The 20,706-nt window shown below is 46.1% G+C and overlaps 3 protein-coding genes across 4 annotated transcripts; 1 reads left to right on the plus strand and 2 right to left on the minus strand.

The window, feature by feature from the left end:
- The first annotated feature begins 801 nt into the window (after nucleotides 1-801).
- On the plus strand, nucleotides 802-13,754 carry LOC122613961 (tubulointerstitial nephritis antigen-like). 2 transcript variants are annotated; one of them, XM_043788400.1, is made up of 4 exons: nucleotides 802-949; nucleotides 11,677-11,870; nucleotides 11,975-12,960; nucleotides 13,038-13,754. In XM_043788400.1, exons 2-4 carry the CDS (start codon nucleotides 11,705-11,707, stop codon nucleotides 13,179-13,181), a joined length of 1,296 nt encoding a protein of 431 aa, XP_043644335.1. In that variant the 5' UTR covers nucleotides 802-949; nucleotides 11,677-11,704; the 3' UTR covers nucleotides 13,182-13,754. The 2 variants fall into 2 exon arrangements, with proteins under 2 accessions (XP_043644335.1, XP_043644334.1); XM_043788399.1 differs by lacking the exon at nucleotides 802-949 and adding an exon at nucleotides 10,316-10,457.
- A 61-nt stretch (nucleotides 13,755-13,815) lies between these two features.
- On the minus strand, nucleotides 13,816-17,439 carry LOC122613957 (vacuolar protein sorting-associated protein 35). The gene is made up of 8 exons (XM_043788396.1): nucleotides 17,283-17,439; nucleotides 16,880-17,069; nucleotides 16,086-16,819; nucleotides 15,796-16,031; nucleotides 15,391-15,729; nucleotides 14,772-15,335; nucleotides 14,528-14,711; nucleotides 13,816-14,464 (listed from the first exon to the last, which is right to left on the minus strand). The coding sequence occupies exons 1-8, from the start codon at nucleotides 17,340-17,342 to the stop codon at nucleotides 14,303-14,305; spliced, it is 2,469 nt and encodes an 822-aa protein (XP_043644331.1). The 5' UTR covers nucleotides 17,343-17,439; the 3' UTR covers nucleotides 13,816-14,302.
- Nucleotides 17,440-17,822: 383 nt separating this feature from the next.
- On the minus strand, nucleotides 17,823-20,493 carry LOC122613958 (mediator of RNA polymerase II transcription subunit 16). Its single transcript, XM_043788397.1, has one exon. The coding sequence runs from the start codon at nucleotides 20,384-20,386 to the stop codon at nucleotides 17,924-17,926; it is 2,463 nt and encodes an 820-aa protein (XP_043644332.1). The 5' UTR covers nucleotides 20,387-20,493; the 3' UTR covers nucleotides 17,823-17,923.
- Between the last annotated feature and the right edge of the window lie 213 nt (nucleotides 20,494-20,706).

The following is a 20,706-nucleotide window of genomic DNA, read 5'->3' on the forward strand; positions in this document are numbered from 1 at the left end:
AGCTCCTTCACTCGCTTTGACTTTGACTTGCAATTGTTTGCTTGTTTATGGGCTGCTCGTTCAACAGAATTTATTTAAATGCGCTTGACATGAAGTGAGTCGCGATGAAGGCGCAGCTCCAGACAATTAAGCTTAATGTCTGCTCGTTTCTTACGCAATTAAGGATCGCTCTGGCCAAGGCGGTGTCCTCGCTCCCCAACGACTTCAATAACTCAATTAGTCTGCATGAACAGAAAACATTCGCATTCGCACATTGAAATATTGAAATTGCCAAAAGCGAGTAATTTAAATGTGTTTATGCTTGCATTCATGATGAAAGTCAATACGACTACAAATGATTACTTTTTTGAGCATTAAGTGGGTTATTTTTTGCTATACATGTGCTGAAGCTACCTATCCCACCTTTCTTTAAACAAACATTTTCAGTAAAGATGCTCGAAACTTAAAGTAAACTCATTCGAGCTCTTTTTCGCTCGTGCCTTGTCCTTGTTTCGGGTTACTAAGAGTCTTCATTTGGGGTCTTTTTTGTGTAAAAGTTCTGAAAAATTCGCTTGTTCAACGTTTTGCTGGCTCGACGAAAAGTGGAAGCCAGGCAGCCAGCGGCTCGTTTACGTATCTAAGTGTTGTGGTCGCAAAACGCGAATCGCTTGTCGGCTTTTAAAGTCGCGTCGTTTCCCCGTTCGCAGTCCTCTGATCGGAGCTCAGTTTGCAGCTCAGCTTGGTCTGCTAACTTGGCTCAGTCGCAGTCTCAGTCCCAGTCTCAGTCTCAGTTTGGGTTCCAAATCTGTCGCGTGCGGATCAGATCAGTCTTTACAGTTTAGGCCCGATTTGACGCTAATTTCAGCTGACTTTCGGCTGGCTAGCTAATAGTGTAGCTAATAGTGCGCGAGTGTATCTTTAGCATTTGAAACTCAGTTTGGGTGATTACCAACTGAACTGTGTGTGACAGGTGAGAATTTGAGGTAGATAAGCTTACAGATAAACCGAATCCAGTTCGCATTGCAACGCAGAGCAAGTGTTGAAATTGTAATTGAATGCGTGGCTCGGCGGGAAATCAATATCAGATGGATTGTCTCCGGATTTGCGGTTAACGAACAGATATTCGAGTCGGAAAACAACAACAGGAGGATCTCGTTCTATGCGCTATCAGTTGGCATGGCACTTGCTAATTAATCAGACTAAGCAAACAAGTTACGACCTTAAATATTTGCTCTACTTTGGGCATCCGTTTGGATAAAGAGCTCACCCACTTAGCCCAACTTTTACCCCTTTCGCCAGCTGGAAATTTGGAAGGCAAACACAAACATTTATCAGAAATCTGAGCAAACTTGCATTTTCCACGGGACGCAACGCTAGAAAGTCTGGAAGATGGAAGATGCTTGTGCCACTTTGGGCCAAGATCGGGTCTGGCCAAAAGCGCTGATGGCGGTTCGTGGGTGCAGAGCAGATGCAGATGCAGATGCATTCACCAGATACGGATGCAAAATCCGCCAGAGTCACGCTATTTATAACAGCAGTAAAAAAACAAAAAATAAACGAAATCTCCACCGACACGACTGCAATCGATCATCGCCGAGGAAAGCGGTGGGCTTTTGGCTCCGAATTCTTACCTAAAACCCAAATAGACAACCTGGGGATTGCGTCTTAATTTTCGATGTGCAGCTGGAATGCCTCCGGCGGTGTTTACTTTCGGCATTAGCTTTTGCTGCCGTCAGGCGAACATGTTATTCTAGTTCTGTGTATTTTGCTCCACTGACCGTGAACTTGAACAAATGGAATTCCGAATGCATCCCATGCAAACAGGCGAATGCACTATCTTTTGGATTTGGAGCAAAGTGCTTGATTCTTTGAGCTTGGAGTTGCGGCACGTAACCCCTCCGAAGGGTCAGGTATCACTTGGCAAAATGTGCCCAGTCAGCACTAATGCTAAACAGATATATGTACATATCTATGTAAATGAAGCAGGCTATGGCTAAGGTTAACCAGAATTCGGGCAGGAAGCGAATTGCTCGAGCAATCTGTAACGAAACACGATTAACAATAGAAAACCAGAGCAGCCAAATATTCGGTATTATATAGTATCGCAACTAATCCCATAAATTTGTTAGTTTTCATCTTTGAGCGGACAAAGCAAACACGCAATCCGGTCCAGTTCCGGCACCTCCCCCTCCGCAGCCCCTAAAAAAACAAAAAACAAACCGAAAGCAAACACACCTGACAAAGGTGAGTGAGCAAAAAGCCAGAGACATGGCTACTGGTCTTGTCCAGGTGATGTCATATTTATCTCTGTTCGCGGGATGGCTGGAGGTTTCAGAGGTTTGGGAGGTTTGGTAGGTTTCGGGGTTGGGGATCTTGAACTGTGAAGCATAATGGCAGCCACGTAACGAATTCCACCTCCCTGCCATACTTAAGATCTTTACGTCGCCGATCCAATTTGCATTTACATAATTCTCAGAGACTTTACGACTCGTTAAGTATTTGCCACAGCCCTCAGGCCTATTTGATTACCTCCGTTACCTGGGATTTGCATAATCAATGATTCGAATGGCTCGAAATCGAGCCGAGAAATGGGGGGGAATGGGTAGTGCTGTTAGTGGGTGCCCACTGTAGACATGGGGAACGTGACGGTGTCATTAGGCAAAGCGCCATTTAAATGGATTGGCCTGGGCAACACAGAACACAGAACACAGAGCACAGCTCAGCTCGAAAATCGGCAATTAAAATGTAAATTGCATCACAAGCAGTTTACATTCTGCCGTCAATTGCTCCGTCATCGTTTTGATATATGGCTCATACGCACCGTTGGCCGACTGCAGCGCGGCGGTTAAGGTTATTTCTGAGAATAGTGAGTGAAAAATATGTTAAATGCACACACATTTATTTATTCCATCGCAATTGACACGCTTCGGGTGTATCGCGTCCGATCTTAGCATATTCTCGTAATTGATTCGAATGGTTATTATGGTTATTACGATTACCACAATGTGGTTATGAGTCGCCCAAGGGGCTTGCAGGCGCTTAATGGACACCCACACCTCTCGGCACTCAACTTTAACCTTTCCCCGTTGATGGAATATGTACATCGGTATTTTTATTTATTTTACCTGCTAGTTTAATTCGCCATTTAACGAGAAGTACGATCTGGTGTTGTCACCGTGCTTGCCACCGCCGTCGAATTTGATTTACGGCACGTATCGACTCCCATTCAATCAGTGATTCAATGGCGCTAAATGCTAAATGGAAAATGCATTTAGCTATCACTTGGCTGTCAGCAGGTTGACAAATGACGTCACCGATGATTATCGTACGCTCCATTGCCAATTGCAAATACGGATCTACGTGACGTCACGGCCCACCTGCACTGCACAGCGCTGGGCATTTCGGCCCGGTTGTTATTTGGCCAAGAAACATGGCCTATTTGCTTTTCCCCGTCGATATTTGTGGCCCATTAGCAGTTCACACCTTGGCGAGCGCTAAAGTGGCGCCCTGCGATCGAAAACCGGGGACCTGTTGGCACTTTCAATTATGCAACCCGTGCTAATTGAACTTGGCCAAAGTGAAACCCCAGTCCAGAAAGTGACAGCCAGTCAGATCGAAAGATAGAGCGAATAAAGCCATATTAGTTTATGAATGAGTACTGGACGTCGCCTAAAGTGGGAATTGCCTATCTATGAGATACTTTCTAGCAAAGATACAGAACCAGAATGGTTGAATTCTGTCGAATTGTATGTATTATATATTCTGTTCAATTTTCTATCTAGTTGATAAAAATGCGGAAATTCTTTTAAGCAGAAATTAAATTACTATTTTTTTGCGACAATTAATTTATGAACTGTTTAGTTTGGGTACTCTTTTGTACATCAGTTTTTATTATTCGGTGGCAATTAATTTATGATGACATATCGCCCATAACCATCACACAAAGTTCTTGGACAAACTGCGCAAAATAATGGAATGGAATATGTAACTAAACAACAATTGGGGCGACATTGTGGGACAGTTGACGAGCGTGAAAGAGGTAGGGAAATATAATTTTTGGGGGTTCGGTTGGAGGCACGTCATATTCACAAATAGCGGAACACGTATCAAAATAGCTTTGCAATGATTCAGGCAAATAGCATTTTTTTTTTGGTCAACACAAAACACATTAAACACGCTGACCGAATGCGTTGTCATCTTCGTGCAGACATTGACACTGACTTCTGAGCTGAGTGCTGAGTGTCACTGACATTGGATGAGGCCGCAATAAAATACACACAGCTCGTACATGAGTCCGCAGACATATTCGGATATTCAGATACAGATACAAGTAGAGATAGAGCTGTATCTATCGCACGCCAAATGATTCGCACTTGGCATTGACAATGACTTTCTGGCCGTAACAATGGCACAAACATCCGCGAAAGCGACAATAGTCGCCAGCTCGCACGTCAAGTGGTCACTTTGGGTTTTGGGGGCTTGCGGATTTCGGTTAGCTCATTAACCCATTTAACCCGCTCAGGATTATGGGGCATGCTACACAGCGATCTAAAAATAGACACTCCAATTGATTCTATCTTTATATAACTTTATGTTTAAGCTGTTAAGTGAACTAAATGCTCATCTGTGAGATTTGCATCAAGAATGTTTAAGGGGTAATCAAAAGTCATTTAAATACCACTCACTCTTCATTGCAATATTTCTTTAAATGTATTATCCCCGTGTTTTTCTCGGATGCAGGCACTCAAAATTTCATTCCCTGTCGAAAAGTAAAAGTAATTGCACGACCACTCAAATTCAACCATCTGTTTGAAATTAAATTTTTGGCAGACCCCAAAGCATTCGGTTGTAGATGTTAGTTCACGGTTAGCCCAATATTTGGCATAGCATGCAAATAGGTAGAAATACATTTCGAGAGCGTAATTTCTAATGAATTCGCTTTAGGCCGTAATTTGCTACCTTTGCGCTTGATTGGCGTATAGAAGAAAGTGCCCAGAAAAGATTCGTCATGCGAATCAGAGGCAAAATCGCAATCAAGTCGGCTATGAATAGAACAGCGAGTGACACCAACGCTCCAGACAGACAAACCGCTTGTATAACATTCGGATTTGGATTCGGATTCGGGTTCAGATAGTGGCTCAGATATATATGTAAGCTATGCCAGGCAAATCGGAGGGCGGGGTCGCTGACGAGATCGCAGATACCAGACTTGTCCCACTGGCCTGCTCGAAGTGGAGACCCATGAGACCGTAGGCGTTGGAATATGGGACAAGCCGTATCGAAAGCACTACTCTCATATAATTAAAACATTTGTCGCGATCGCATATGCTTGGCAATTAATAATAAGTACGATTGAGCCACTGCAAATACCGAGTAATTGAGGGGAGTCGAACTCTGGAACTGGAGCTATCAGAATAGCACTCTTTATCGACATATGTTACTACAAGGGAGCCAAAAATTCCATCTACACTTGGTAATCAATGATTGACAGCTTACAAAAAATAAAAAAAATCAAAGTTTTTCACAATCATTAAAATTCTGTGAACCCAACTTCCTTTGCTTGAACCATACTACTTCTATAACACAATATTATTTTGACGAAAAATCAAAGCATTACTTGGGAAATTCGCTTAATTTCGATTATATAGTTTATACTAGCCCCAAAACTATTAGAACAGCTGACCTGTAAACATATCGTTTTGTCTATTTTGGCCGCCGTTTTATGAGCGCCACAGTTTATTTTTGATCCCTTGGCTGCAACAATCTAGAAATTTGATGGCAAGGCATTTAGCTTAAGTGCCAGCAGCACCGCAAAATTAAACGGCTGACAAAGCGACCGCTATAAACACAAAACTCAAGAAATCCACCCAGTTTCATAATAAAGGCGCCCATTAAAATTCCTCCAGTGGAGCTCAACAGAGCTGTTAGAATAACAGCGCCCCTTAACAGTGCTGTTGTGCTATCAACCAAAAATTCAGCCGCCACGCGGCGCCTACAATTCCCAAGCAGTTAAGGCGCTCGACAAACGGTACGACGCCAAGTTGTTGGGAATTACTTGCGAGAGGTGACGATTGGGTTCTAGCTCGCTATATAATGCTTGAGGGCCTTGTTCTCCCAACCAATATGTTACGACTTACGGGACAGCCTTGAAAACCTCTGATCTCGCCTTTGTTTCTGAATGCATATCTAATATACAACTGGGGAAGAATGATGGGTTTTGGGGGATATGATGTCGGATCTCGGAGATGATGATTGACAAACTGCCCAATTTGGTGGGGAGTAGCAGCTGAGTGACTGACACATTCGCAAATTACTAATCAGCTGCAAACATGCCAAAAAAAAAAGTAGCAACCGTGTTTTAAGTCGTGTGGGGGGCACTTGAGTGCAATTTCCGAGTGTACCTGTGGGTACACCTGCCCTGCGCTAATAATCTACGGGCATAACTCTAAATATAGAAGCTTACACACAGCCAACACCTCTTGAATTGCTTTCGATGAGCGAATTATTAATTATCAACAACAATTGAGGAAAACAAAAATCGATTTCAGTGTTCGTGTTTGGAGAACAGCAGAAGTATCCAGCCTTATTTGTTTTAATAATTTTGGAAGAGTAAACAGGGAAATGATTTTGCGCGATTTAGAAACAGGGGATTTGCAGGCTTTTCAACGACACAACTTAATATTTACGAAAATTCATTCAAGACCAAGGCATCTGAAGCAGCCATAAAGAAATCAAGTGGAAGGCCGATATGTTCTATTTTGAAATTTCCACCTAATCTTTTAGTCAGCGATTATCCAAAATATACGTAAATATTCTCCAGCCAGCCGTGAATAATCCAAACTCATTAAACAATGACGTCGGTCTAAAGTGTTTGCAAATGTTTTAAAATTAGCCGCTTGGCCGCTTCGATTGCTTTCCAATCTTGTGTGAAATAACTCGTATAAATAGCCAACTGCCCCACGATAAGCTGATATGATTTTGAGATAGCGCATCTGAATCAAATGGTAGATCGTAAAATCTAACTACAAGCTATGAAAATGCAAATCTGAGGTGGGGTGGGTAGTGTGTAGTGTAAACGTGTGGGGTTTTGCACCCGGAAACAATTTTGAAACCGTAGCCGATCAATAAATTGGCTTTCAAGCAGCTGGTCGGTAGAAATAATAAACCAATTGTCAAACTGTCAAATTCGCAACACTTTTTTCTGCACTCGCATAAATAAAATACTTTGGCGCACATACAATTGCCGCATTTAATATGCCTGACACCTCTGTCGCCGCATTTTTGTATCTTTTATTCCGTTTGCTTAATTGTTAACATAATAATTCTCTTTCAATGTCAGACAGGCGAACAGAAAGTATGTAAATTGCATAAAAGCAAGTAGAGTGCCCTGCACTCGATGCCCCACAAGTGGAGTGTAATTGAAACGAATCGACAATTTGAGACATTAAACACAAATATGCCAAAAGAAATAAAAAAAAAAAAGTGACCTCCATTGGGTCGTGTTCTCTTCTCGTTTGTGGCTGCCGACCGAGAAATGGACCCAATTGACAAATGAAATTAATTCAATTCGGTGGTATTTCGTCACTACTTGACCAGCATTCCACCCAAAATGGAACTGATGCGAATATTGCGTGCCAAACTGGGTGACCTCGATCTTGAAGACATTGAAGACATATGAAGGCGCAGTTCGATTTATTCGTACAAATTCCTGGCATACCTAGACGAAAGTTCTCGGAAACTGTAATCGCAATCGCAATTGTAATTGTGAAAGACGAAATCAAAACAAATATACCCACCCATACGCACTGCAATCATGCCGAAATTCTCCCCCAATCGATTCGCCCAAGGTTGCAGTTTCGCTTCCAGCTGGTGACCCCGAATGCCAAGGAGAAAGCCGAAATTCCTGTTGGTTTATACTTCATTAATTGCCTGATCAACAAGTTCAAAATGCCCATTCGCAATTGCACATAAACAAAGACAGACCGTTAAAGAGTTGAGCAAATAAATACTCTTTTTAATGATCAGTAAATTGAATATGGATGGTTGAAAATGCCTTGGCAACTCTCAATGAATTCGGGCAAATATTTATGCATTCTTTGTTGAATTTGCCTTGCCTTGCAATCCATTCGACTTGGCAACGATTAACCACAGTTATTAATTTCTGAAAATAGCCTGCTTCGCAGTCCGATAGAAATTTCTTCAAAAAAATATTTACGAATTCGAAAAAATTCCTTTCGATTTCGAGACAGTCATAGCTAATTTAAATTCCACTCACCACTTCCTAGACAATAAACAGGCATTCATTTGGGGGGGGGGACCCCCCTTTTATGACGCCAAGCCAAGCGAACTTATCAGTTGGCGCCATGACGAAATACCGCGAATCTGTCCACCAAATTGAACAATGTAAATCGCGACGATAACATCCGCGATAAGGAAGTTACATGACAGGTGGGATTGCCATTGGATTGGCTTGTTCTTGAACTAGTTTTGAGTATCGAGAATACGCCTCTTCCGCCTGTTACCACCTCAGGTACTTGTGTCCAACAATTTAGCACAGCATATTGTGACTTCAGCGCCATGGAATGCCACCAATCTATACGGCCGGAATACCAATAAAATGCCATAGCACCGCATAGCCAGCCACTCGAAATAATGCTAATCAGGCGGCCAATTAAATAATGGCATAATTATGTTTGTATAAATATCCGCTAATTGATTGCCCAGTTCTAGTCAGGCATTCGCGATGATAAGGCGATAAACTCAGTCGACGACACACTAATGACTTCATTTACCCGCCAGATTGTCATCAACTCCTCACGTTGATGCATAGTTCGCTTTAATTGCAATCCGAATTCGACGACGTTGTCGTGTTGTCACCGATTAGCAAACTTAGATACTTGTGCATCTATAGTAGATTCACCAATTACTCATGCCTTAAGAACATGTGAGCGGAAGTAAGTAGTGCATTTGCAATCAGATAGGTCAAGATAAAGTACTAAGTTTTATATAATCTGCCTTTGGTGTAGGCTCATCCATGTGGTGAATGAATGCACAGGGAGAAAGGAACAGATTCCCGCCTGCTTTTCGACTTGGCCATTAGGCAAATCATTCGCTCCGGTCTCCATTAAGCTCTTTGTGGTTTCTGGTCCGCTTTCGGCCACAGATCGTAATTTGGCCGGCAGTTTTCGGACAGATATCGCTCATAAAACCGAAGTTAATGTCATGCAAATCGCGTCGGGCGACAGGGCGACTTAATGTCGTCTGATGGCTTTATTTCACACATCGCAGTCTGATTTGTGTTGCCCATTCGGCGATGGAGACATGCTTTTAATTAGCTTTCCTATTTTTTTCAGATTGCTTAGTCTATTGAGAAGTTATTTATGATTCACTCTATCGTCTACAATCAAAAGGGAAATGCTTACAATATTATGGGTGATTCAAATTTTACTTCCGGCTAAGAGGAACTCATCGATGAGCAAATAAAGGTTGACGGCATAGTTGGTTTTGTTTTCGTCGTAAGGCGTAATTCGATCATCCCCTAGATGACGAAGCTCTGTTAACTGGAATGATGCGGTCTACTTGGCATTGCAAGTGCTCCCAATGATAATTACTCGTATGCAAAGAGCAGAAGTCCCAGATCGAAAATAAGTGAAATGGCAGACATATTGGCGATGATCGCATACCCCAAACGGCACAAAGTGAGATATAAATCTAAAAGATACAAGACTGCTCAAAAAAATATATTAGATGGTATGCAAATTTCGCACTGATTTGGCAAAAAAAGACATGGCCCAATTAAGTTTATTTGATTATTGGCCAAAGGCCTTGAACTCGAATTGGGTTCAATTATCACATATATGTGCAATATAGATATGTTATCAATTGCGGAACAAAGATAAGAGCAAACAAAAACAAACTAATATTAACTGCGCACAAAAATCCGCCGAGGAATTTGCACATAAAAATGGGACCGAATGATCTCTGACCTTAAAGGTGGGTTATCATACCCAATCCCATGTCACTTGCGTATGCCAAAGTCGGGCAAACATTTTGCCCACCGCCAAACCTTGGGATGCGCTCTGTTAACCCAGCAGATACAAATGACGTATACGCCAAAGTGGCAGTAACAGCAGGACGGCTGCCTCACTCGCCGCTCCCTCTCCCTCCCTCTTTAGCTTTGCCAACCACACCACCTACGCCATGCGATACAAGCTATAAGCTATATGCTATATAGCCAATAGGTCCCGAGATCGGGCGGCAGAGCAGCGCTGCCAGCAGCAACAATAACAGAAGCAGCAGCAGCAGCAACAGCAGCAGCAGCAACCTTATGTGGTGGCCCATAATTCTAACTGAATTCAGTCAGCAAGCAGCCGCGATCGGAGTAAGAACACCGCGCGACGAGGAAATCGAGTGTATATTACGCTTAAATCGGCCACAAAGTGCGGGCATTTGACTTGAATTGTGCAAACGTTCGAAATGTTAGTATTCCGTACGGTAACTGGAAGAGTAAATGGTGCCGCCTGCCCACTTTGTTTACCAGACTGCTGTGTCAGCAAAAGACGAGAGTGTTTGGAGTTCAATTTAATGCCTGGTATTCAGAATATCTGCGGCTCCATCGGGAATAAACATCGAAACGTCGAAATGTGTCAACAATGGGCAACGGCCCATCTGCAAAGAAGTTGATTATGCCCACTGTTTACTGGGCTTCTAATTATAGAGCCCTCGTCACGGCTCAAACTACAATACTACAATTCAATTTGATTCTTTTCGGCTTCGCATTTCGTGCCAAAACTTTATTGCCAATTGACTGGGTCATTAATTATCAACACGAACTTTCAAATTAATTATCACTAAATTAAAAACGGGTTCAGAATTAGCGTACAATCGATAAAAAAAAATCATATATATTCGTATACCATAGGGTGGGGTGTATGTTTGAACACCTTTAAAGACTTTTGTTTGGCAAGAAGCACTCGTGAATCAGAAGATTTCTAGATATATTAGACATTAGACGCTCGACAAAAATGCTTAGCCAGCAGGCGAAACAGGAAAATCTATTTGCAATTTGCATTTATTTATGAAACTTTGGGCCCGCGTCGTATTCTCAAAGATAAACGAGTTTAGTCTTCGTCTTCACCTCCAGAATTATCAGTGGAAGGGAAATATTTGAAAGCGCGAAAACAACATGAAATAAAGGGGCGCTTCGGCGAGTGACTTTGTTGGATTTTTCGATTGGTGTGCGCAAATTTGAATTCGCTGCCGAATCAAAGAGACCAAAACGGACCCAGCACAAAGTGGGGAAAAATAAACGTTTTTGTTTAGACCGCGGATCGCCAAACCAGCTGGCGTCATCAGAATATATTTAGTGGAGCTAACTGTTAACTGTTTGGCTATTTGGCTGTTTGACTGTGCGCGGCCAGCGAATTTCTGATGAGGAGCTACCCGTATCCAAGAGATACACTAATTAATTATCCCACCCAGACCGGACGGGACCGGGTTTCGCACTGCCTGACTAATTTTTGACTGCGTTCCACGGGTCGTATGCGCGATTTGCGAAATAGTCGTGTATTCGCTACGCTAATTGTTGACAAATTGCAAGACGTTTATCTGGCTGTTGATCTAAGCGATAAGATAGTATATTATATAGATATTAAATGGATATGCAAACTTACAAATTCCGCATATTTCCCCATTCAGTTGCAGATTAGAGGTCGTCCGAGGAGCCATGTCCATCAAGTGCGTCCACCTGGTGGGCCTTCTGGTCCTGCTAATGGGCGTGGCCAACGCCATTTTCGATCACACACTAAAGAGGGACTTTCCAGGTCCTTACTGCGCCCGGGAGAACACCTGCTGCAAGGATCGGCACGACGGCTGTTCGGTGCCCATCTCAAGTAAGTATAGATTCATAGAGTAGATTCATAGTATAGGTTCACAGAAATCAGTGATTAAAAGTATTGTATGCCGTGTGTATTTAATCATTGACCACATTTTACAGCCACTCTCTGCTACTGCGATGAGTTCTGCGATCGGGACGATTCCAGCGACTGCTGTCCCGACTACCGCTCCTTCTGCATGAGCGAGCCCGACCCCGTGGTCTCCTGCGAGCACAACGGCGTCTACTTCAGCAAGTACAACAGCACGTGGGACAACTGCAACGAGTGCCGCTGCCTGGATGGCGGCAGGACGCAGTGCGACGAGAATCTGTGCCTCACCGACGACGCCATCATACACAGCGTGAACTCCATCCAAAGACTGGGCTGGTCCGCCCGCAAATATGACCAGTGGTGGGGTCGCAAGTACTCCGAGGGACTGAAGCTGCGTCTGGGCACCAAGGAGCCCACGTACCGCGTGAAGGCGATGACCCGTCTAAAGAACCCCACCGATGGCCTGCCCAGCTCCTTCAACGCCCTGGACAAGTGGTCCAACTACATTTCCGAGGTGCCCGACCAGGGCTGGTGCGGTGCCTCCTGGGTGCTGTCCACCACCTCGGTGGCCAGCGATCGCTTCGCTATCCAGAGCAAGGGCAAGGAGGCCGTCCAGCTGTCCGCCCAGAACATCCTCTCCTGCACACGTCGCCAGCAGGGCTGCGAGGGCGGTCACTTGGACGCCGCCTGGCGCTACCTGCACAAGAAGGGCGTGGTCGACGAGAGCTGCTATCCGTACACCCAGCAACGCGACACCTGCAAGATCCGCCACAACAGCCGCTCGCTGAGGGCCAATGGCTGCCAAACACCATACAATGTGGACAGGGACACCTTCTACACGGTGGGTCCGGCCTACAGCTTGAACCGCGAAGCCGACATTATGGCCGAGATCTTCCACTCCGGTCCCGTACAGGCCACCATGCGGGTTAACAGGGACTTCTTCGCCTACTCAGGCGGCGTTTACCGCCAGACAGCAGCCAACCGAATGGCGCCCACTGGGTTCCACTCGGTGAAGTTGGTCGGCTGGGGAGAGGAGCACAATGGTGAAAAGTACTGGGTAAGTGTTGGCTTAACATCACTACTGCGCTAGCTACAGCCTTGCATGTTATTAATCCTTTTTTATTCCTTGAACAGATCGCAGCGAACTCGTGGGGACCTTGGTGGGGTGAGCGTGGCTACTTCCGCATCCTGCGAGGCTCCAACGAGTGCGGCATCGAGGAGTACGTGCTGGCCTCCTGGCCCTACGTCTACAACTACTACAACGTGAAGTCGGCTTAAGGGGGATTAAGGAGGGCCTACGCCTCGCACCGAGCAATCTCTAGCTATGCGGAAACGAAAACAAATTTATCTCATGCTTCAAAATTTTCCATTTGCTATATGGCACTCAAAGTGAATTAGGCGCTTCTATCTGTAATGTTTATGCTTAGAACCTAGTGACTAAAAATATTAGCTTTAAGTTGCGCAAACGCACCAAGTTAACTGCCCGCAGTACCAGGCCTGTCCCTAACCACTCTTCTCACTCACTTCCCACTCTCCACACTAACTGGTCTCGAAGCAACACGAAACTGCCACCAAACACCGCTCCATCCCCCGAAAACTGCCACACCAACCAGAGGAACCGAACCGAACCGAACCGAACCGGAAGAGCACGTACATCCAGCACCCTTGTAGCGCATGTGATTGATGGAAGGACGAATCGAGGAGCGAGATTCGATCGGCGAGAGTCTGTAGGATATGTACGAGTGCCAACTCATCGTGTATTGTAAATGGATGCTAAGTTAACTGATTGATAGACCGATGAAAGTTAGTCGGCTTATATATTTTTAATAAACGAATTACTTTACATGTTTATCGCTGACGAGTTTTGATTCACTGTAGTCCAGGCCACACATACATGCGAATTGCGAATTCGCGAAAACAATTTGGTCTTAACTTTATTTGTAATACATATTTATACGTAGCGCGTGGCGATTCGTGACCCAATCCAATAATGGTATGTAAGATTGTATAATTTTTGTTTAACAATATTTTCACATTACTTTTTTGGGAAGGATAGGAGATTAAATATGGTAAATTAAAAATTTTCTGGGCTAATTATACGCATATCTATCATACTAAATAAATCGGGGAAATAATCAAGAATGTTTTTACTTTGCACTTACGATTACGATCGAAATCAAATTGACAAATCAAAAGTTGGTCGAAGGCCCACAACTTTCCTAACCATGGAATTTCATTTCACACACAAGCAATTTGAATACTCTCGCAGAGCTTTGAATAAATCTAAACGGTCTACGAGCAAGCTGATAACTAGCTGTATAAAAACGGGCCTGGCCGGTCGTCCTGCAGGCCTTTAGCGCTTGGATGCTTGCTACGGGTATCAGAGTGGGTGCGCTGGGCTAATTGAGAGTTATGCCCGCAAAGGAGACTTCCAGCTCCGAGTCATTGGATTCCATGCGACTGCGGATGTGTGCCAGTGTGTTCTTGTAATGGCTCTCGATCTGTTTGGTCTCCTCGCTGGGCTCCAGGTTGGGCAGCTCCTCGTTCACCTTGGCAATTAGCTGTAATATGGAATTTCATTCCAGTTAAAGGGAATTTTTATTTTTTCAGTGAGCAATAGTAACCTGGTTGAGCATCGCCACAGTGATAAGTGAATTGCCGCGTTCGAAGTAAAAGAGATAGTGATTCAGCAGCTCCACATACAATTGAACTTGCACCCCGGTATCCAAGCACTGCGAAGCGATTCGAGCACCCTTCTTCAGGCAGTCCAGAGTTCGCTTCTCGTCACGCATCTGCTCGCCGTTTTGCCTGGTAGCGTATAAAGTCACATCAGTAAAATTTCAGTTAGGAAAGGGTTTTCTAACTTACTTTCCACTCCAGAAGAGCGCCGCACAGGCCACAACTCCGCGACATTGATCCGGTTTTTTCAGCAATTTCGATGCAGCCAGCGCACAATTCGTTCTGAGCGGCTCAGCGTTCTCTTCACCGAAGCAGGACATTTGTTCGAAAGTGGACATGATTAGCGTTATGGCTGCCAACTGGGCCTTGGAGTCGGATATCTCGTCTTCGTACAGGGAGAAGGCCTGAGTCATGAATTCGTATGCGACAGTTTCGTGATTCGTATAACCGATCTCCCCAATGACCAGGGCACCTTGCAGGTAAAGACGCAGAGCCAGGTCTGCGAGATCGGCTTTGGCCAGCGCACTGATGGTGCTGTGGCAGTACTGCACGATTTTCTGACACTTCTTGTCCCAGTTCTCATCCTGCTCGGCGATTGCCTTGTACTTGAAGGCTAGTTGGTAGGCGGCGAAGACAAGCGGAGGTAGGACATGCTTCAGTCTTTGGCCGCCCCCATTTCCCAGATGCTTTCGGGCGGTCTGCAGCATTTTATACTGCATGTCGGGTTCATCGGAGCGCATGAGGTGAATGAATCTAAAAAAAAGGGAAATAATTTATAAGCATGTCTGGAAAAGAAATTAAGACATACCGTGCCACAACCCCCTGCTCTTCGGCAAACTCCTCGACATCCGGACTCGTATTTCCTGCTGCCGCACCGTTCTCCTTGTTCGTGTCATCATCCTTAATCAACGGCGTAATGATGGTCAGCAGACTATCCGCCTGATCAGCTGTCGGAACTAGGGTCTCGTTGTCCAAGATATTCATAACTAGGTACAGGGCCAGCGATTTACGGGAAGTGTAATCAAACTTTTCAAGCAGCGGGCAAAAGTTATGAAGCTGAATAATGGTCAAGGCGTTGTTGTAAAAGTCGATGCAGATGCGCAGAAGGCGGGATAACTCCTGGTTCACAGATAGCAGATGGGAGATGCTGCAAAGAAAATGTGAAATGTGATGATATAGCAAGCTAGAAGTTTCCTTTTAGAGTTCAACCTACTTGTTCATGTTCATGCGCTGCAGAATTTGTGCGGTTGTGCCCAGCACCTTATCTACATAGTCTACTCGATCAGGATACACCTTCTGAGCCAGGCTCAGCAGAGCAACCTGCAACGATATGGTGTCCTCCAACGGCATGTCCATTCGGGTCTGCACGATGTTTGCCACTTGCACACTGAAAACTTCAAACAGTTCCACCTCGGCGGGTATGATGGCATCGATGGCATTGCCACTAGTCTAAAATAAAAGTAGTTTAGTCATTGTTAGCGATGAAGCGGCGGATGGGGTTACCTTGCCACTTCGCTGGTTATAGGCAGCCAGTCGTTCGATCAGCGAAATTATGATGTTCTTCACATTAACGCCGGTCTCCAGCTGAGCGCAGGACTTTAGGAAGGGGTCAAGTGTCTTTAGGTGAAACTCGTCGGGGAAGACCTGGATGATGCACTCCATCAGGTATTCCTGTGCAATTGCATCCCGACAGCTGACCACCTGCTCGAGAATGCCCGGTAGAATGAGCCGCTGGTAGGTCTCCAGAGTGGCCGACTCCAGCTGCGACAATCGCACTAGATTAGTGCCCACCAGGATCTTCAGCTCCTCTCGCTCCTTCTCGCGTCGCGTCTTTTCGCTGGAGTGCCCCTGGTGCTGCATGCGCACCCACAGCTTGTTCATCTCGGCGAAGTTGGTCAGCACGAAGTCGATGGCATCATAGACATTGCCCTCGTGCTCGTTCTCCTCCACCAACACATCGGGAAGGATGTTGCGGGTGCACTGCAGCAGGTAGTTGCGCAAGAAGAGACCTCGCAGCGGATGCTGGACACCACGGCACATCTCGACCAGATCCTTCAGAATGCTACGCTTCAGCGTAGGGTCATTCTTGATATACACAATGCCTACTGTTATGAGGAGGTACAACCGTGGCACAATAGTGTGCGAGTACTGAACGAGCTCGTACAAATCCGTTTTCTTGTCGATTTTCTCGCTGAGGTACAGCTCCAGGTGGCACAGTTCGTTGGTGACGGCCATGTCTGCGGTTCAATAAATGCAATGAGATCTGGAGGTGAAAATTACAATTTACTATTACTCACACAGCTCGTAGTAACTTTTTGGGGAGAGGACGGAGGTCCGCAGCTCACTCAGCATGGTGCTGGCGCATTTGAGCGAATCCAGCATTCGCTCTTTGTCCAGAAAGTGATTCATCTGGAAGGCCTGCTTCCTCGCCGCTCCAATAGCCTCGGCGAGCAGCTTCTCCTGGTCATCCAAACCATTCGGCATGGTCTGAAAGGACAGATGGTAGGCAATATTATTGGCTAAGGGATACATGGAATGTATTTTAAGCACGAGCAACAGAGACGGCATGAGATAAGCCCACTTTGCTCATTCCCGGATAAAGTCCGGAAGCTGAGCCGGAGGATTGCCCAAGTTGAAGATAAGTGGGTTAGAGATTACACATATCCAAGATTCGTAATCTGGGATTGGTGGAGTATTTACCCGGACGTTGGCGGCACTGGGAACCTGGCCGCCGTACGAGGAGGAGCTCCAGGGATACATGGACGTGGGTTTTGGACCGGGGGGCGTTGCTTCTCACCACAGGCAGCCTTTTATTGACGTCGACAGGGGCGCAGTCAGCTCTTGCTTTACCTCTACTTGTGGCACTCGGTTCTCTAGGAATCCCGACTACTGGCGACTACAGGATGCACCACGATGCACTTACCATTACTGCAGCGTTAGGGCGATGTAAAATTAGCCAATTATTCTGAAAATATCTATTTGCAGAGCAGATATCGATTGCCGACAGCCGACAGACAAATTGTACGTCCTGATATCGATTGGCATGCTAGTGATGCAAGTTGTGCAATATGTTGTTATTGTTGATATCGAACCGTTAGCGAATACACCAACCAGAGCTAACAAATCTTTTAAATTCAAAAACATTTCTTTTTAAAATTGTGATCATGACACTGATTACTTCTATGTGAGATTACTTCTCTGTAACGTTTTCGACGGTAAAAAATAAATACATATGTTGCATATTAAATTTCTGAATCTCTCTAAAGTTGTTAGCCATTATACACTTTTATTTGAAGCTTAAATTATACTTAAGAACTATGGTCATTGCTCATTTAGATTATCTAGTGAACCTGCTTCCAGAAGCCCCCGCAGTGACAGTGCAGCCACTTGCTGAACCACGCCTTGAGGGCCGACGTCTTGGCCACCTTGCTGGCGTTATTAACGAAGACGAATCCGCAGCGGGCGCACCTCCGGATGTTGCTGGGTCGGGCGCCCAGTTGGAGATTGCTTACGCCATCTTTTATGGAGCGGGCGAAGACCACTTCTTCCGTCTCCATGTCCTGCAAACAAGTTGGCTCCACCAGGGAGGTGAACTGCAGCTGTCCCGACTTTACGGCCGCGAATCCTTGGGCACTCAGCAGCGTGGTGGGGTTGAACTTTGTGGGCTGCGGAATCAGCAGCTGCTTGGACAGCAGGCTGCACTCGTCCAGAAGCATTTCGTCCGGCTCCGCAGGATTCTGGGCCAGGCGAGTCAGTAAACGAAACAGAATCACTAGCACATCGATGTTGTCCATTGTCTTGGTGTAGACGGGCAGGCACTGGGTGTTCAGCAGGCCCCAAATGCGGATCATAACCAGAAGCTCGCGCAGACTGCTGATGGCCACGATGTCTCTGCTGATGTCGTAGCTTGGCCGCTTCCCGGAGAGCTTGCTCTTCATAACTTCCTCGGGCAGACGGTGCAGCATGTTAAGCGCCAGGTCTGTGACCCACTGAATCAGTTGCTGTAGACTTTGCAGCATCACCGGCTCCACAGTGAAGTCCTTGGCGTCCAGGTTGAGCATCACGGTATCGACATCCGGAATGGATTCGGCCAGCTTTATGGCTAAGTTATCGGCAGGTCCTTTATCCTGGAAGCCCAGATCAGAGGGCCGCAGGAGGCTCTTGAATGTGGTGGATATTGCGTGTAGAATAATCAGATTGTCAAACTCCTGCTGCTGCACTCGGCATATGTTGGATTTGAGGGCCAGGAAATTGGCATAGTAAAAGTGCCGCACAAAGGACGGTTGCCGCGTAAAGTTGTCGGTTAGCTTTTCCACCAGAGCCTCCAGGTTTCCCAGATTAAGGAGTAGCACATCGCTGGCATCGCAACCTGTAACGATGCAATATTCCAGCAGCAGCAAACCCGATCCTCCTTGCTTCAGCAAAGGTGCTTGCATGGCGTGCAATTGCGCATGGCTATCAAAGATTAGAAGCATTTGGCTGCTGGGTGTCAAGTCGCCGCTAACGAACTTAACTCCACCACTGGCGTCGGATACCTTATCAAACTGGGTGTGATTAAGCTGCTTCATCGAGTTGGGTTCCAGCACCTGGACGCTGTTGTCTTGAAGAATGGCGTACACTTGGCAAGAGTCCGGCGCTGATACCGATAGTCGCGTTACGCTGATATCCGCCAAGGATGCATTTAGCTGTACCTTGCCAACCTGCTCCCAGCTTTCCGATTGCACGAACTCATTTGGCTTGTTGTTGGCACCTCCTCCGCCCTGGAGCAGGGCGTGGACACTTTGGTGCCGGCGTGTCAACGTCCACTGCTCCAGTTGACTGCCAGCACCATCCGGACAAGCGTAGGCTATGAAAATCACATCATCGTTGGCCACCCGTGTCCATTTTAGGTGACTGATCCGCCTCCCGTCAAGAGGACCTAGGAATATGCTGGTCTGGGACTCGGATTTAATGGCCAAGTGCTGCTCCAGACCCAGTTCGCCCTCCAAGGAAAGCGAGACCTTAAAGCATTGCACCAACTGTTGCTGCCAGCCACAGCTGAAAGCGATACTGAGGGCTCCCGTTGGACTTGGCGTCATGCTGCAGTGTTCGATGAAGCTGCGCGAAATGCCGATGCTGTGGAGCGTGGGTGTCAGCTCGACGACCTCGTGGGCCGGGCCCTCAGCTGCTCCTCCCCCGGGAGCTATCTTTTGGATTCCGGGCAGACTAAAGGCGGCCAGCAGGCCAGAGGAAGTGAGTAGCACGAATCCCTCGCTGGCCACTCCGCCGAATCCGCTGAGAGTGGGTCTCTGCTGCTCTATCCGCTCGAACTTTTCCGCATAGTAGGTGTGATCCTTCTTCAGCGCATTGAAGATTACGCCCTTGCCGTTGTGAAAGAACTGTGCCTCGATGATGTCCTCGCTGGGCACGGTGGCGTGGTACTGCAGCCCCCACAGGTTAATGGACTGGTTCCTCGGCCGCCAGATCTCGACGCGACCGCCGACGTATCCTAGCAGCAGCTGCTCGCCGTTGGGACTCCACTGGAGAACACTGATTAGCGACTTGGAGGAGCACACCTTGTAGTATTCCCACGGCGTCACGATGTCACACACGTACACGTGGCTGTTGCTAGCTCCTACGCCCAACCCCGCTCCTGGCAAGGATCCATCGCCTGCATCTCCTCCGTGGGACGCCGGAACAATGGCACTCTGCAGTGCGCTAAACGCAACGATATTCCGCGCGGAAACTGAGCAGAGGACGTTCTTGTGCGGAAATACACTGTCCTTGCTGAACTCCTTGCCCTCCACTTTGTATAAAATCGTCATTTTTGCAGCGTAAACAAAAACCAAAGCGGACTATTATTGTTTTGCACCCGGCGTCTGCCAACACTATTCTGTTCTGATCTTTACAGCACTGTAGCGCGGGTGTTTACGGTCACTGTTTCCACTGCATTTCTCATTCGATTTTTACAGTAAAATGTTTGGTTTTTTATGTTTAGGTTTTTAGGTAGTTCCTATAAATATCTTACTTCTAAGCAGCAAACATTATTGCTACAATGCTGCAATTGTAAATTCATTACTAAACATTGTGGGTTATAAAATAGCCAGTTTCCCACTGTTGATTAATTTGATGGTCGCCCTAATTA

This window comes from Drosophila teissieri, chromosome 2R (assembly GCF_016746235.2).
Source record: "Drosophila teissieri strain GT53w chromosome 2R, Prin_Dtei_1.1, whole genome shotgun sequence".
NCBI classification, from domain to species: Eukaryota; Metazoa; Arthropoda; class Insecta; order Diptera; family Drosophilidae; genus Drosophila; species Drosophila teissieri.

What these genes read in the sequence shown, in the direction of transcription:
- LOC122613961 (XM_043788400.1), top strand. Translation starts at nt 11,705, where the DNA reads ATGTCCATCAAGTGCGTCCACCTGGTGGGCCTTCTGGTCCTGCTAATG. An exon ending in CTGTTCGGTGCCCATCTCAA is followed by an intron (nt 11,871 to 11,974) that starts GTAAGTATAGAT and finishes CACATTTTACAG; the next exon opens with CCACTCTCTGCTACTGCGAT. An exon ending in ACAATGGTGAAAAGTACTGG is followed by an intron (nt 12,961 to 13,037) that starts GTAAGTGTTGGC and finishes TTCCTTGAACAG; the next exon opens with ATCGCAGCGAACTCGTGGGG.
- LOC122613958 (XM_043788397.1), bottom strand. Translation starts at nt 20,386, where the DNA reads ATGACGATTTTATACAAAGTGGAGGGCAAGGAGTTCAGCAAGGACAGT.
- LOC122613957 (XM_043788396.1), bottom strand. Translation starts at nt 17,342, where the DNA reads ATGTATCCCTGGAGCTCCTCCTCGTACGGCGGCCAGGTTCCCAGTGCC. An exon ending in CCAGTGCCGCCAACGTCCGG is followed by an intron (nt 17,070 to 17,282) that starts GTAAATACTCCA and finishes CTGTCCTTTCAG; the next exon opens with ACCATGCCGAATGGTTTGGA. An exon ending in ATAACCAGCGAAGTGGCAAG is followed by an intron (nt 16,032 to 16,085) that starts GTAACCCCATCC and finishes CTTTTATTTTAG; the next exon opens with ACTAGTGGCAATGCCATCGA.